Consider the following 14505-nt stretch of genomic DNA (forward strand, 5'->3'; position numbering starts at 1 on the left):
AGATCAACGGCGTAAGGCTGGCCCTTTATCAGCTATACTGATACAAGTTAACAAACTCAAGCTACTTGGTTGGATCTAGTCACATTTTATTTGTTACAAGACGGTTTTTAATAAAATTCAAATCATTGTAATAATACCTCGTTGCTGCAAGATGTAACCCACAGCTCTGTTGACGACAAGCAGGTAGGGCTAGTTAATTAATTAATTAACTAACCGACGCAACACATCACGTCCAAGGACTGCGTCAGGCGCGCCATCAAATGTGACAGAAAAACATGAAATGTGAGGTGTAAACTCCAAACTAAGAGAAATAAATTCGCAATTCTGAGATATAAAGTCAGAAATCTGACATATAAAGTCGAAATTCTGAGATATAAAGTCAGAAATCTGACATATAAAGTCGAAATTCTGAGATATAAAGTCAGAAATCTGAGAAATTAAGTCAAGTTTTAAGAAATAAAGTCGCAATTATAAGAAATAAATACACAATTCTGAGAAATAAACTAAACTCGCAATTGTGAAATAAAGTCGCAACTACCGTTTTTATTTTTTCTTACACTGGCGGAATCAAGCTTTCCCATACATATGCTTTTACTCTGCACACTGTAAAAAAAGCTGCCTTACATTTTTAAGAACAATCAACTTGGCTTAACAAGTTTTTTGAAATGACTTCATCAAAATAAGATAAGCGTTTCAGCATCAAAACAGTCCATTACGCAGAACTTATATCTAATGGTCTTCTTCCACAACATATACAGCGTTTGGACGAAATGTTTAGAGCTGTTTTCAGACATTCTCACCCACTCTCATGATATTCCGTGGGATGGGTAACCAAGCAACATCCTCCTCCCCTACCTCCCCGAATGATGCGCGCCGCACAGCGGCAGTGGCGCGACCCGTCCGATAGGCGGCGACGTTTAGTTACAGTCGCATAGGGACTGCGTAGGGATGCAAATACTGTCGACTGAATGAGTCACTTTTGGTCTGTAATGAGAGCTTTTGCTCGGAACCTCTTGAGACGAGGACGAAGTCGAAGTCAATAAAACCTCGTAAAGGAGCTGATTGGTGACGCTGTTTGCTGGCCTCTCCAAGACCCTCATTACTGGTGTGAGCTGTTGAATAATTCTTGTGTCTTTGAGTGTCCTGAGAGTAAGCCCTGATTAAAAGAGAAAAAGACTACATCCAACAGCTAATTACACTGCTTAGAAAAACAACTATGAGAAAAAAATCAAGGAGACTCAGAGGCGTTTGTGCACTTGTAAACAAGGTTTTACTGATACTCTCGATAGTATAGATATACAGCAAATGTAAAGCCACCATTTTACTCATACCTACGGACTTATGGAGTTCAAAATGGGCACCAGGTGGAATATAATAAATACTTGACCACAACATCTGTGCACAGGAACACTTCCCCCCAAAAGCCATAGAAATGTTCATATACTGTACATCAATGCAACATTTATTTCCCCATAAATTTATGATAGACATAAAATGCTTTTTGAACTAAAAACAGTATTTACTCCATTCTTTACCTTCAGTTCATCTAACATAATAGGCGACTACTAGGTTTATAAGATATTATGTACAGGTTTCTAAACAAGAAACTCCAAAAGGCACAATTGTCTATACAACATGTACAAAAAAAAGAAAAGAAAACGGTCTGGTGCTGACAAAAAAAGTACAAAATAACATAATAGGTCATTGTTTATGATTGCACGTAGAATATGACTGTCAGAAAATGTGCTTTTTTAGAAGGTTGCCAGAGCTGCAAACCTCTTTAAGTGTTTCAGTTTTACAAAGTGACAAAGTTTTACAAAAGGGAGGGAGAAGAGAGAGATAAGACAGATTCATAGACAGAAGGAAAAGAGTTTTTATTGGGACTCTCAGGTAGCTATGACAAGTCTGTCCTCATCATCACTGGAGGCTTCGTTATCATCAATAGTCACTGGTTGTCTAGGTATCGCTTGGCTAGCCCCGCCTGCTGTTGCCTTCTGAGGAAGATCCGAGCTTCTCTCATTAGTGGATGAGGGGGGTGAATGAGCGTGCAGTGTTTTTTTCACCATGGCTATAGTGTTCTCTGCATACCCCGTGTCTACAGATCCACTGCTGGGGCTGCTCGGAGAAACCTGCTTTTCATCTGTGGAGGGCTTCACATTTGTGAGGGGTTCTCGTGGACTGGCTGTTGGAGGACTGGCTGAGGGCATAGGTGCTGGTGGTGATTCTGCGACCCGTGCTGGTGGAGGTGCAGATGCTACACCCTCAGGGCTATGTGGCTTGTCCTGGGTTGCTGGAAGTGGGCTTAAAGCTGAGAGGGGGCTGAGGGACGGTATGAGGGCTGGCAGGGCAATGTTGAGGATATGCAGGCTAGGGATCTGTGCCGGAGAAGCTGTGCTGATCTGAGGGGCGGGGCTGGCTGCCAACACCTGCACGCCCAGGGTGGCATTTAGCGGTTGAGGAACCAGCTGGGTGGAGTTGGCCAGACCCACCACACTCAAGGTCTCTAAACCCACAGGGTGCAGGGTAGTCTGGGGAGAACCGAGCGTCTGGAGCCCTGTGACTTGTCCCAGAGGGAAACAAGGCAAGACGCTGTTAACTGGCTCCTGAACTACCAACGGCTGGCTCGGGGAACCCTCGGGCCGGGGAGAGGTGTTGGGGGCTGGAAGAGGGCTGCTGGACTGCCTGTGGATGACGCTGAGGGCGGGGATGGTTAGCTGGACTGGCCCGGCTTGAATGGGTACAAATGTGGAGTAAGCTGCCAAACCGGCAGGAACGAGCTGAATGCCACCTACAGGTACCATGCTGTAGGGGTAACGTGGGGGCTGCTGGGAGTGCAAAGGCAGGTGGCTAAAGAGGTGAGTAGTGGCACCAACTCTGGGCTCGTGGATCAGACCTGTGTTTGGAAAGTGCATGGGTCCCTGAAGAGGATCAGAGGAGGTCTGAGTACCACGGTCAACATTGGCGTTGCACTCGCTTGCAGGCTGGGATGAGGTGCTGGCAACTCCATCCTGTTAAAGAACAATGATATGATTACTTGGTTCAACACAGCCAAGCGACATGAACAAAGCTTCAAATAGCAGACCTTATGTTTGGAAAACATTCAATTCACCTTTTCATGCATTCAAAGCAGCTTTGCTGACGTGCCAGGCATGCGAGACTCAAGGCATTGGAATGCATATGGGGTTGGATACTGGTATGGAGTGAGATGTACATGTAGAGAGGAAGGGATGCACGACGGGAAAGACAATGACAGCGAGGACACAGGTCTCACCTGGGCGAATTTGGTGCCCTTGCCTGGCACTGGGGGACTAGGGGGAACGTCAAAATCAGGGTAGTCGATGGACATCTGCCTGCAAGGCGACAACGGGCTCATCATGTGCACGGAGTCGGTGTCGGAAGCGTGGGTCTCAGAGGCAGGGACGGGGTGGGAAGAGAAAGACGTCAGACTAGGGCCGGGGCTGGAACAAGACGCAGAGATTGACATCTGTCTGACCAGTGACACAGGACTCGTCATAGCCACAGACTCCGTGTCTGAAGTCTGGGAGTCTGAAGCTGGAGGTTGGGGAGCAGGGGTTGGGTTCAGGCTGATAGACATCTGGGCCAGTAGAGAGCTGGGAGCTATGTCGGCTTGGTTAGCAGGAAAATGCTGTGGACTTGCAGAAACGGATGGGGTTGCAGAAAGGCCCGACTCCGCCTGGCTGTCCTCCTCATCTTCTTCCTCCCCGTCATTATCTTCATCATCCGGGCCGTCAGAGTCATCACCGTCTGAGTCCTGTCTGTCAGCACTTCCTGCTCTTCCTCTATCACCTGTGGACAAATAACAACTTCATGAACAAAACTTGTACATCTTATGGTGTGGCATACTACAAAAATCTCTATAGATATGACTTTGTAAAGAACGGACAGAAAACGCTGTAAAAAACACTGACAGAAAACAAACACTTCATATGGCATACAGTAGACATTGCAGTCCATCCTACAGATAATGTTAGTTAGCAATTGTCTTAATGAACAACTTTCTGCTTTCTGCTGATACGTAGCAAAAAATGAATGATTCTCTGACTTAAAACATCCCCCACACTATATAGGGAAGACATTTACACCTCGGACCACGAGTACAGCTTGCACTTGACAGCTTGTGTGGAAGTGTGTGAGAGGAAAACAAATATGCTCTCAGTAATTGAGACCAGAGAAAGCTCACAGCTTCTCCTATTCCCCCCCTCTCTCTCTCTCTCTCTCTCTCTCTTTCTCTCCATCTCTTTATCACTAAAATTAGATACTGCAATTTCCTCGCAGTAAACACTGTGTATGCCGCCCACATGCACCAAGAGTTAACAAGGAAAAAGACAGCATTTAGAATCTCTAATTAGACTGTGGCGTTGCTATTGATCATCATTTCAAAAGAATTCAAGCAGGGACAATAAACGTTTAACAGATAGCACTAATATTAGCAAAAACCATTAATGGTCTGGTTAGTTTGGTTGTTAAAAGAAAGATAATGGCATGAACAGAAATCTTCTGGAGTGAAGTGTGGGTCGCCTTCAATTTTGATAAAAGAATTTGTTATTAATGCTTTATATTTATCTCAGAAACATACCCAAGTCTTCGGTGTCCTGATCTTCTATAATTCCAACCGCAACACCCATCTCCATGCACTTCTTACTGTGGGCTTTGGACTTCATGTGTTTGGTAAGGTTCCCTGTGTGGATGAGGAAGAACAGAGAGGTCACTCAGGTGGGAGGCGGACGCTGGGCACGGGAGTGGTTTACATAAGCGTGCTATGTTCCCGGGCACTGGTTCTATGTAATGGGTGAGTAACTGATAAAGAAGTTCTTAAAGGAACGTGGGCTGGTCTGACACTGTGTGCTATTCTGCAGCACAGCGTGGGAAGTTCAACTGCAATGAATCATACTGGCTCTTTTTAACAGGCACATTCTTCAAAAAAAGCAGGTAAGAAAAAATTTGTACGGAGAAATTGATGGTTGGAAATTATCTGAATTTCCTAGCTATTTTAAAACGATAATACATTTCACTTAAAATAAAGAAAAAAAAAGAAAAATTAAGAACAGTTCACCCAAACTGAAAGCAAAGGCACCACAGACGTACAATAGACGAGGTGGGTATGTATCATGCCTTCTTCCTAATTCATAAATCTTTTAAGAGAAAATAATAACATATAAATTTTAAATATGAAATTTTACCTGGGCCATTAAAATTTCTACTGTCATACTGGTTTGGAATGACATAAGGGGTAAGTAAATAGCAATTTTTTTGTTTTATGCCCAATAATAGTCAAAAATCAGTTCCAATCATTTGTTTTAGTGTCATTTTTTTCAAACAATTTTAGCCAAACCCACCTGTCACATGGTGTGAAAGACCTAATTTCAGTCATTGGGTCGATTATTTGCATTATTATTATTTTGCATTTGTTGGGCAGTATTCCTTTAATCACTGAGGTAAAAAAGACGATTTACATAACCTAAGTTCATTTTTCATAAATAGCTTATTCATATACTCGAATAAGACCAAACTTGCATTTTTAAAATCTTTCAAATGTAGCTTAGTCATAACAGTCAATGGAAAAAATGAACCCACCCTTAGTCTTAAAGGAGAAGTTGCATTGCGTGCAGTGAAATGGACGGATGTCAGAATGGGTCCGAATGTGTTTCCGCAGCATGCTTGGTTTCTTGCAACGGATTCCACATTCCTCACAGATGTATTTTCCTCTTCCACGCCCCCTGACATACACGTAATCCTCGTTCGATTTGTAACTGAAAATATACCACAAAATAACACATCAAGACACCATTTCGTCTTGGAAGAGGCCATTATAAAGAATATTGTAAAGAATTACTAACCCTCCATCAAAGATCTTCACTCGTTGAGGTTCAGATTTGGAAGAGTCTCGATCTGAATCATTAGTTGGTTGCGTCTCTGGTTTCATTTTTCTACTATTGTCATTTGGCACGGATCGTTGCTGGATTAAAACCAAAAATAATACAAATACAGTAAGTTAATCAGGTATGCACTATAGCAAATGCATTAATAATGTGAAATTGCAAATAATCTAGCTAAATATCTGGTTAATTGTTAAAGCGGCATCAGATGTTTTTAAATGCTTACTTTTGGCAAGATGTCTTTTAACTTTCCAGAGTAGGTCAAGATGTCAGACTTCAAAGTTGTTGTTTTGGCTTGGGTGTAGTTTATTTTCTTAGATGTCTGTTTGGAGTCAAACAAGGACATTACCACTTTCGTGGGAAGGCCCAATGGATTGGGATTGTTGGGGTTTACCGCCCAGGCAGAATAGGCAGATATCTTCTGGTCAGTCTGCTGAATGTGGAGAGGTTTTCTTTTCATTAGAAAACACCAGGTGAAGGTTGTGGCTGTTTTCAGACTGGGGAAAGACAGACGATGACTGTCTCTTGTGTTGACAACGGACACAGAAGAAGCTAACTTTACTTGTCCATGAAACGTTGGAGGCCTCAGAGGAGATTTCGATGGAGACCAGCGCTGCTCCTGAGCTTTTTCTTGTGGCTTCAAAGACGAATTCTCTGGCACGGTGTAGTTTTGAGCTCCAGGTGAAGAACGTGAAGCAGAACATTGAATAGCCTGCGCTGTTGTGGTAGGTGTTCTGCTTATAATCTCCTGTTCATTGACCTCTGGTGTTGCTGTTTGAGGGCCTGATGTCTTTTCTGCTTCTGAAGTCTCTGGCAGTTGTTCTGGTGCATCGGTCTCTATTGGGCTATCCACAGGTTCTGTGGTGCAGACCTGTCTGACCAGCATTAATTTCCTCTGTCTGGTAATTTCAGACATCTTTGAGTTCAGGTAATTTAAAGATCTACCGTCAGTGAGACATGCAGCTCCATGCTCATCTTTAGCCCGCTTCTGTGTCTTTTCCATAGCAATGTCCAGGCTGTTGGCGGGGGAGAGCATTCGCTTGCTTGAGGCAGTGGCCTCCTGCGGGCATAGATTTGCTGATGCCAGCTTTTGAGTACAATGTAGGGAACCAAGAGATAAGATGCTTTGCTCAGTTGTCTGTTTCAGTTCAGTGGTTTTGATGTTGTTCTTCATCTGGATAGCGACAGATCCCGCTTGTCTGCAAGTTTGGATGTCTGTTCTAGTCACTGAATCACTGTTCACAACATGCACGGTAGGAAAGTTCACCTTAGAAGCCACAGAAGCAGGTGCTAGCGTGTGCTCGTGTGTGATTAGGATCTGTGGTACAGATGAAGCTACTGTGGTTGTTCGAGAGGCAGGATCACCTTGAATACCAACTGGCAGAACAGCCTGATAACCTGGTTGCGCTACATAGACGTTTTGTATTCCATCATTTGACTGTGAGACTTTAATTTCATTAGAAATTGGTATTGTAATCACTGGCAAAGTAATCTGTTTGCCTTGCAAACCTGCTAAGGAATACGTTTGGCCTATTTTCTGCACCCGGCAATTCAGCTGATATTTAGGTACAAAGCTATTATTATTTTTGTCATCAGAGCTCTTTTGAATGTCTGTTCGACCAGGTACCATATGGACCAGAGGTTGCACCTGGCACGCCGCAACCCTTGACGTCTGATGCCATGGATGTGGAAGGCCATAAACTTGGGGTTGTTGGGTTTGGCTTCCAAGGTTGATGCTTTGAACCGTTTTCTCATATTTCTGTTTTGGTGCCTCTCCAGAATGCAGAACAAAGGGCTGAACAAGTGTAGATGTGTTCCCACATACTGGTCTAGATTGGGAGCGAGAAGATTCATTTGTGAAGGGCCCTCTTTGAATGGAGACTGTTTGTTTTACTGTCAGTTGAGGGTCTGGAGCAATTTTCAAAGACATCTGACGTACCAAAGGCCCCCTTCTTCTTTCAATGAGAGGGACCTGGGTAGTTGGGGGACTATGTGCAGTTTTTAGCATGAAAGTCGGCAGTGGTGACAAAGATCTGTAAGGTGACATGCTGCAGTCAAATGATTTGCTACGGTAATCACAAGATATTTCCACTGATGACTGAGTGCAGCTGATCTGCTCTGAGGTAGCTCGTCTCATCATGCCTGGCACTCCAAGAGTGTTGTTTGCTACAGGGAGCCCTTGAGCTTCTGGTGGCTTCCCAACACTTTCAGCCCTGGACGGGCTGTCAGACCTTGGTGGATCATCTCTGTCAAAAGAGGCTGAAATACTTGAGCACCTTGACAAGCTACTGTCTCTACTAAGGCTACGAGAGAGACTTGACTCAAAGCTAGACTCGCCAGAAGATTGTTCCATTTGGGCAAGTCTTATGCGCTTCTTCTTTGGGGGGAGTTTTTCTGTTGGCAATTTGGACAAGCTCTCACTCCTCTGAGGCCAGTTGAAAGTTTCTACAGGTTTCTCTGTTGATTCTACAGGGTGACTTTCATGATCTCTGTCTGGTTCCTCTGTTACTAGAATTTCAGGGACTTGTATGTTGTTCTGCCGTACAAGTCGCAATTGTTGTACAGGTGTGGAACTTTCACCAGCAATGGGAAAGGTTTGCCTACCATGATGCTCACTTGCTTGGCTGGCACATTTGGGTGTTGACATTCTGTCATGGTAACTTTGTGTAGATGGACTTACTGAAGCCTCTGTATGGCAATTTGTAGAGCTTTTTACTTCCCTTTCACCAGAATCGACAGGAGATGATCTATCAATGGACTCTGATGTTTCAAAAGAATTTGGTCGGCTGAGGGAGTTTGTATGTCGAATAACTGAAGTTCCACTTCCTTGTCTCTGGAGATCTCCTCTTTCTTTATTTGGTGTGCTGATCTGGGCCTCACGTATTGGAGATAGTCTTGACTCCTGTGGTTCAGCAACTCTTCCAATGGTTTGTATTTGACCTAAAATGGTAGGGTTATTTATAGCCTGGGTTGGGTGTGAATAAGATCTGCCTAGTGAACCTGTGGACATTTGGCATGAATCAAAACTTCTTGAACATGGAGGTGTGGTCTCAGTTGGAGACTGGTCATCATCGTCTCCGACACTTTTAATTTTCCTTCTCTTTCTGACCATAACTGGTTGCTCGACAACGCCAGTTATAACTGCATTTCTGTTTAACATTGGTTGCTGAACGCCCCGTCCGAACACGTCCGGCTCAACCTCTCTCGTTTGCATAGGCTTGTTCTTGGGACCATGCAGTTCAGAACAATAAAACTTCTTGTGATTTTCAAAGTTTTCCAGCTTTCTGTAACGGTTACGGCAGGTTTCACATTCGTACATTGTCCCTTTACTTTGCTGGGGCTTTCGGTTTCTTTCAGTTGCATGTTCAAAGGACTTACTTCGCAGCTCTTGCGTAATACTTGGTCCATGATAGCTGTCATCCATGGATTGAACAGATATAAGCACGTGGCCATCATTTGTGGATGAATCCTCAACTGCTATCTGCCTGACTAAAGTACGAGTATGATTGGGAGTATGAGGAGCTGAAGAGAATACATCATCGTTTAGTGAGCTAATCTTTTCATCAAATGAATGACAGATCCTTAGTGGATGAGGCTGAGGTGTTACATTGGGAAAAAGAGCTGACTGGCCAGGTGTTGTAGGCATTGAATTACTTCTTGTAATTGGTAAACAGTCCATAGCTGGATACTGAGATGGTACAGAAAGAAGAAATACTGGCTTAGATTTATCTGTGGGTGTAAAAGGAGATTTTGGTATGTCCGAGTTGGAACTAGATCTTCTCACTGGTGGTTTTAAATCAAACTGAAAAGAGTCTTTGAATATGTAAGATTTAGGCGAATCTATGCTACCCCTTCGAGAAAGAGAAGTCCGTCTAGGTTTGACACTATCTAATTGCTTGTCATCCACAACAGCCTCATTGTCCGAGATTAGTTTTGAGATGCGTTCCTCAAGTGACAATGCTTTGGTTTCCAACGGAGGGCGCATTTGTCCTGATAAAACCTGAGGCTTCTCAATTGGTGCTACATGCATGACAGTTGCCACAACTGGGGAATGAGGAGCTTGTGGGTTTTTTGTTATGTCAGTTTCTGCTGGTGGGGTGATCTTGACAAAAGGGCTTGGAGGACTCATAGCTTGGTCTGCACTCTCAGAACGTGAAAAGTAGCCAGAGTCAGTGCTTCCAAGACTCCGAGGACTTAGTAGGCACTTGCCTTGTGGTTGCTGAGAATAATCAGTTGCTTGTTGCCTCTGTAGCTGGGCATGGCTGCCTCCCAGAGGTGATTTACAATGCTGATCTTCATCCTCACTAACTGAGTCCTGTAGAGGACTTGTGCAGTCCACTTCTTTCAGTGAGGATAGGACCATTACATTGGACCTTAGGTTTGCGGACTGGAAATCCCTTTGCCTCTGGGCAGTGGCATGTTCAGGTGCAGAATCTGTAACTCTTGGGCTGTCTGCACGCAAAGGTGAAACGTTAACAGGGTGGACAACCACTTTTGGTAGAGCAGCAGTGACTTTTGGCTCACACCCTCTCTGAGAGACCAATGGTTTCAGAGTTTCAAACACAACTGTATTCTCCATCTCTCCATGGCTGCCTGGTATTATACATGCACTCTGCAAACTGCTCTCAGATAAAGCAACTAAGCTACCCTGCGAAGAATCCGGGTCTAAATCAGCTGCACTGCCCTCCTCATCACTGTCTCCGCTTTCTTCCGCATCAGAATGTGTAACGAGTCCTTTTTCTGACTCTTGGGAGAGGGATCCGCTTCCAGAGTCTTTTACAAGACCTAGTTTGATTGCATGTGCGTGAGACTTTTTGTGCTTGTACAGGTTGCTCTTTGTCTTAAATGAAAACCCACATGTCACACATGGGTATGGTCTTTCTCCTGTGTGGGACCGTATGTGTTTAAGGAGCACACTTGGTTTAGCGCAGGCTCTATTGCAGTATTCGCAGACGTACTTCCCTTGCTTCTTCGATTTTTGCTCTTTAGCCAAATTATCAGATACTTGACTCATGCCAAAGTTTACAACAGTTGTCATCTGAACAGGGTTGACCCCTGGCATGACTGGGACTTGAATCGAGCTGGGGACTGTGGCAGACAGAGACTGGCATGTTTGTACAACAGGTGGCTGGCTCTGAGGTAAACCACCGGAACCAGAAGGAACTGGTGCATGGCTCAAGGTAAGTGAAGGACCCACACTGTAGCTTTTCTGGAATCCTGGTCTTTCTTGCTGATGGTTTCCCGACACGTTGACATACTGGTGTGTTGAGCGTTGTCCTGTAGATGCCATACTGCTGTAGAACTGTTTTGCTGCACTGAAATGTGGCATAAATGTGGGTTGTGACTGGATGTTAAAATTGACAGTGGGCATTGCCACGGCATAGTCTGAATAAGTAACCGGAATGGAAACTGATTTTCCAAGATGTCCTATTGGATTGCTGTTCTTCCTTTCTGTCAATGTGTTGAAATCTGGCTCCATAGCTTTGAGCAGTACTTCGAGCGGGGCACTTGTGTGAGAGGGAGATAAGTTGAGTACAGGTCTTTCAGAAGGATCCTTGTGGCTGAGAGCCTGGGGCTCTGAGGTGGAATACTCCACTTTTACTGCTCCAGCTACTGATGCCGCTTGCAGAGCATCTTCAGGATCTTGAGGCTCAATCAAACTGTGTGGTGGACTTCTGGTGAAGGAAGAAGAGGTTGTGGCTTCCTTTGATAAAGGAGAAACAGACTTCTTGGCCTGGGATTGCTTCTTGACAGGAGACTTGGGTATTTTCTTTAGCTGGTTTTGCACAACAACTTTTTTCCTCTTTAATCCTTTGATTCCTTCAGAATTTCTGCCACCATTTTCATTAAGGTCTGTACGAAAAAAATAAGTTATGAACAATCCAAACTACATTCAATATTATTATTTCATGTACTTTATCTTTTGATGAATTGAATTAATTTCTTATTGACAATATATGTTATTGGCATATCTTTAATGTGTTTAATTACAAATTATAAAGCAAATCCCAAACATTCAAGGTTAAGTAACTAGATGCCTTTCAGTTTTTACAAATATCAAATCAAATAAACCCGGTTCTCGATTACATCACTCTAAGCATTTATGAGTAAAATAAATTTGATGCAATTCCATTTACAAAGATCAAATAAAACGACTGTTATCCTTGATTACATTACTTTTACAAATATTACAATATCCATTTTACATATAAAAATGAACAGGCCATTTTTTAGATTTAATAAATAATTACTGACATTCAAGACCTCATTTCAGAGTCTTGATCAAACAAAAAAACTTGGTAAAACTAAAGTGTGCAACTTCATAAAATTATTGATTAACAAAGGTGGCGTTTATGTAATCCTTCAAAGCATAAACTGCCCCTGCGCTTTCCTGACACTGTCTTCAAATCAAATGCCCGTTGTCTGTTGCCTCCTCATTTTTGCATCCTTTTATTAGAATGCTGATCCTCATGCAAAGTTTTTTACGCAAAACAAATTGAAATCATGAATTACTAATAAAGGAATAAAAACAAATGTAAAAACATGTCATTGCGACATGAATCAACAGAAGAAAAACGCTTGGTAATATTAAACCAACCAACACCTACCTACGCATCATTATGTAGATAAAAAAGCTCCATATTACAAGAAAAATCTTCCGCTCAGCAAAACCAGTTAACTATCAGCTGTACCAGTGCCTCTGACAGCCAGCACATAGACAAGACTGTTTTGGAATCTAGAAGATCTCCTGAGCTGCTACCGAGGCCCACGCATCATTATGTACAAAACCTACTCTCTCTCTCCCTCTCGTTACACCCTCCCTCACTTGCTCTTATACATCTCATTCATTGCAATTGTGTTATTTGTGCTACTTTGTCCTACTGTAAGCATTCAGAGAAAAATGGTAAGAGAGAGTTACGTGTTTACGTGGATGAATGAGCTTGTGTGAATTAATTCAATCCATCCCGTCATTGAGAATGTCCCAGATACTCGGGGCAATAATACCTGGGCACCTAAGTCAACATCTGGCAGAAATCGAATTACTCTTAATGTGGTGAAGGAAGCCTGCTGTAGAGCGAAACACAACTGAAACTTGTTCACAATTACGCATAGATGGGCAGAGTTTTCCGCATTTGCCGTGTTTGGATTCCCTGTGGTCTTCCAGTTACACTGAAGGTTCTTTGTCTGTCCGACGCCAAATGGTTACAAAACAAGTTACCAAGTCCGAACATCTGTGGCAGCCCTGCACTTATTAGGGTTTCCCTTCCTTGCTCGCTTGCTTTGCTTGGCACTGGTTGGCGGAGAGAAGCGGTTAGCATTGCATCTATGCCATCATCGTTTTTCCTGGATGGCGAAGGAACTCCCCAGAAATTCAAAAAAGCCTGTTAAGATGTCACCAAGAGGTTTATCTCTTGTATGTGTCGCTGTAATACAGCGATTGACAAACTTCCTTACAAGTTTCTAAAGAAAGCAGAAAGAGGATGTGAGGACACCGGCCCTCTGAGCTAATTAACTGCTTTTAACGGATTCAGGGATTAAGACGAACATGGCCGGTGACATCACCGCCTGGTGTATTCCGGGAAGGGGCGCATGTATTCTCAGACCTGTTGCATTCTGGTGCCACAGTAACCCTTCCCAACACTTACACGGGGGAAAGCACGGCAGGATAAACTGAACACATGCAAGTTATACCATATATGGGTTACTTTAACTTTTAAATACTTCTACATAGTGTTAATATAGTAACATTACCAAAAATTGCCAGGTCCACAAACTTTTTATAAGTGTCATAAACAAAACGACTACAACCGTGTACACAAAACGTTAAACATGGCTTTTAAATGGCATCCCTGTGTGTTTGTGGTTAGGTATAAGACTTACCAACCGCCGCTCTATACAATGTGGCAAGTTTAATTCGAGTGCAAGCACAGCAGAATGATTGTGATGACCACAAGCGAAATGATGAGGTACCGGAACCTCCGGGAGTCCCCGGGACACACAGCGTACCCTCACCACACTGTCAGACCAGGCCACCACTTTCATAAGAGGATGTGGCAGACGGTTTCGGGTTTGAGAAGCCAAACTAAGATATTTCCAAAAGAACCTGGAGTCACTGGTGTAATGTACTGGCACACAGCGAGTATTAACCAGGTGGAAAGCCGAGCAGCATTTGATTTCGCTCTCCACGCGTACCACTTTTCCACCGGTAATGGAGCTGGTGTCCAACAGGGCCCCGTTCCGCACATTTCCACGGAAAAAGACACGGTTATGGGCTGGGAAAATTGGCTTTGCGTCAGCTCCCTAAAGCTGCTGATCTCAGGCCAGGAATCATTATTACCAATGGTGGGGGGTCTGGATAATGTGAAGTTCTCCATCACACAAAACTAGACTGTCCCCTAGACTACACTTTTACGTCACACTGCAGTTTTTACAGTCACTCTTTCCTTGTCGCTACGACAACAAATGATGTCAACTTATTTCAAAAGTGTCAAAAGGACCCCATGGAAGCTCAAAGACACTAAAGTAAATGACTGATGTTAAGTTATGTTTGCAAAACCGCGACTGCGACTTCTAAACAATGACTGTGATGCACTGTGTTTATTTATAA

The 14505-nt window shown here is 43.5% G+C and overlaps 1 protein-coding gene across 4 annotated transcripts in view; it reads right to left on the reverse strand.

The window, feature by feature from the left end:
* Positions 1–451: 451 nt before the first annotated feature.
* Positions 452–14505, reverse strand: part of hivep1 (HIVEP zinc finger 1) — a 49669-nt gene continuing 35615 nt past the window's right edge. For all 4 annotated transcript variants that reach the window (XM_057354171.1, XM_057354173.1, XM_057354172.1 and 1 more), the window contains 6 exons: positions 6124–11750; positions 5859–5977; positions 5596–5771; positions 4598–4699; positions 3272–3807; positions 452–3008 (listed from right to left, as the gene is read on the reverse strand). In XM_057354171.1, the coding sequence (XP_057210154.1) occupies positions 1887–3008; positions 3272–3807; positions 4598–4699; positions 5596–5771; positions 5859–5977; positions 6124–11750 (7682 nt within the window). In that variant the 3' untranslated portion in view covers positions 452–1886. The remainder of the gene's footprint in view (positions 3009–3271; positions 3808–4597; positions 4700–5595; positions 5772–5858; positions 5978–6123; positions 11751–14505) is intronic.

The sequence above is a fragment of the Triplophysa rosa genome, linkage group LG16, assembly GCF_024868665.1.
Source record: "Triplophysa rosa linkage group LG16, Trosa_1v2, whole genome shotgun sequence".
Classification (NCBI taxonomy): Eukaryota; Metazoa; Chordata; class Actinopteri; order Cypriniformes; family Nemacheilidae; genus Triplophysa; species Triplophysa rosa.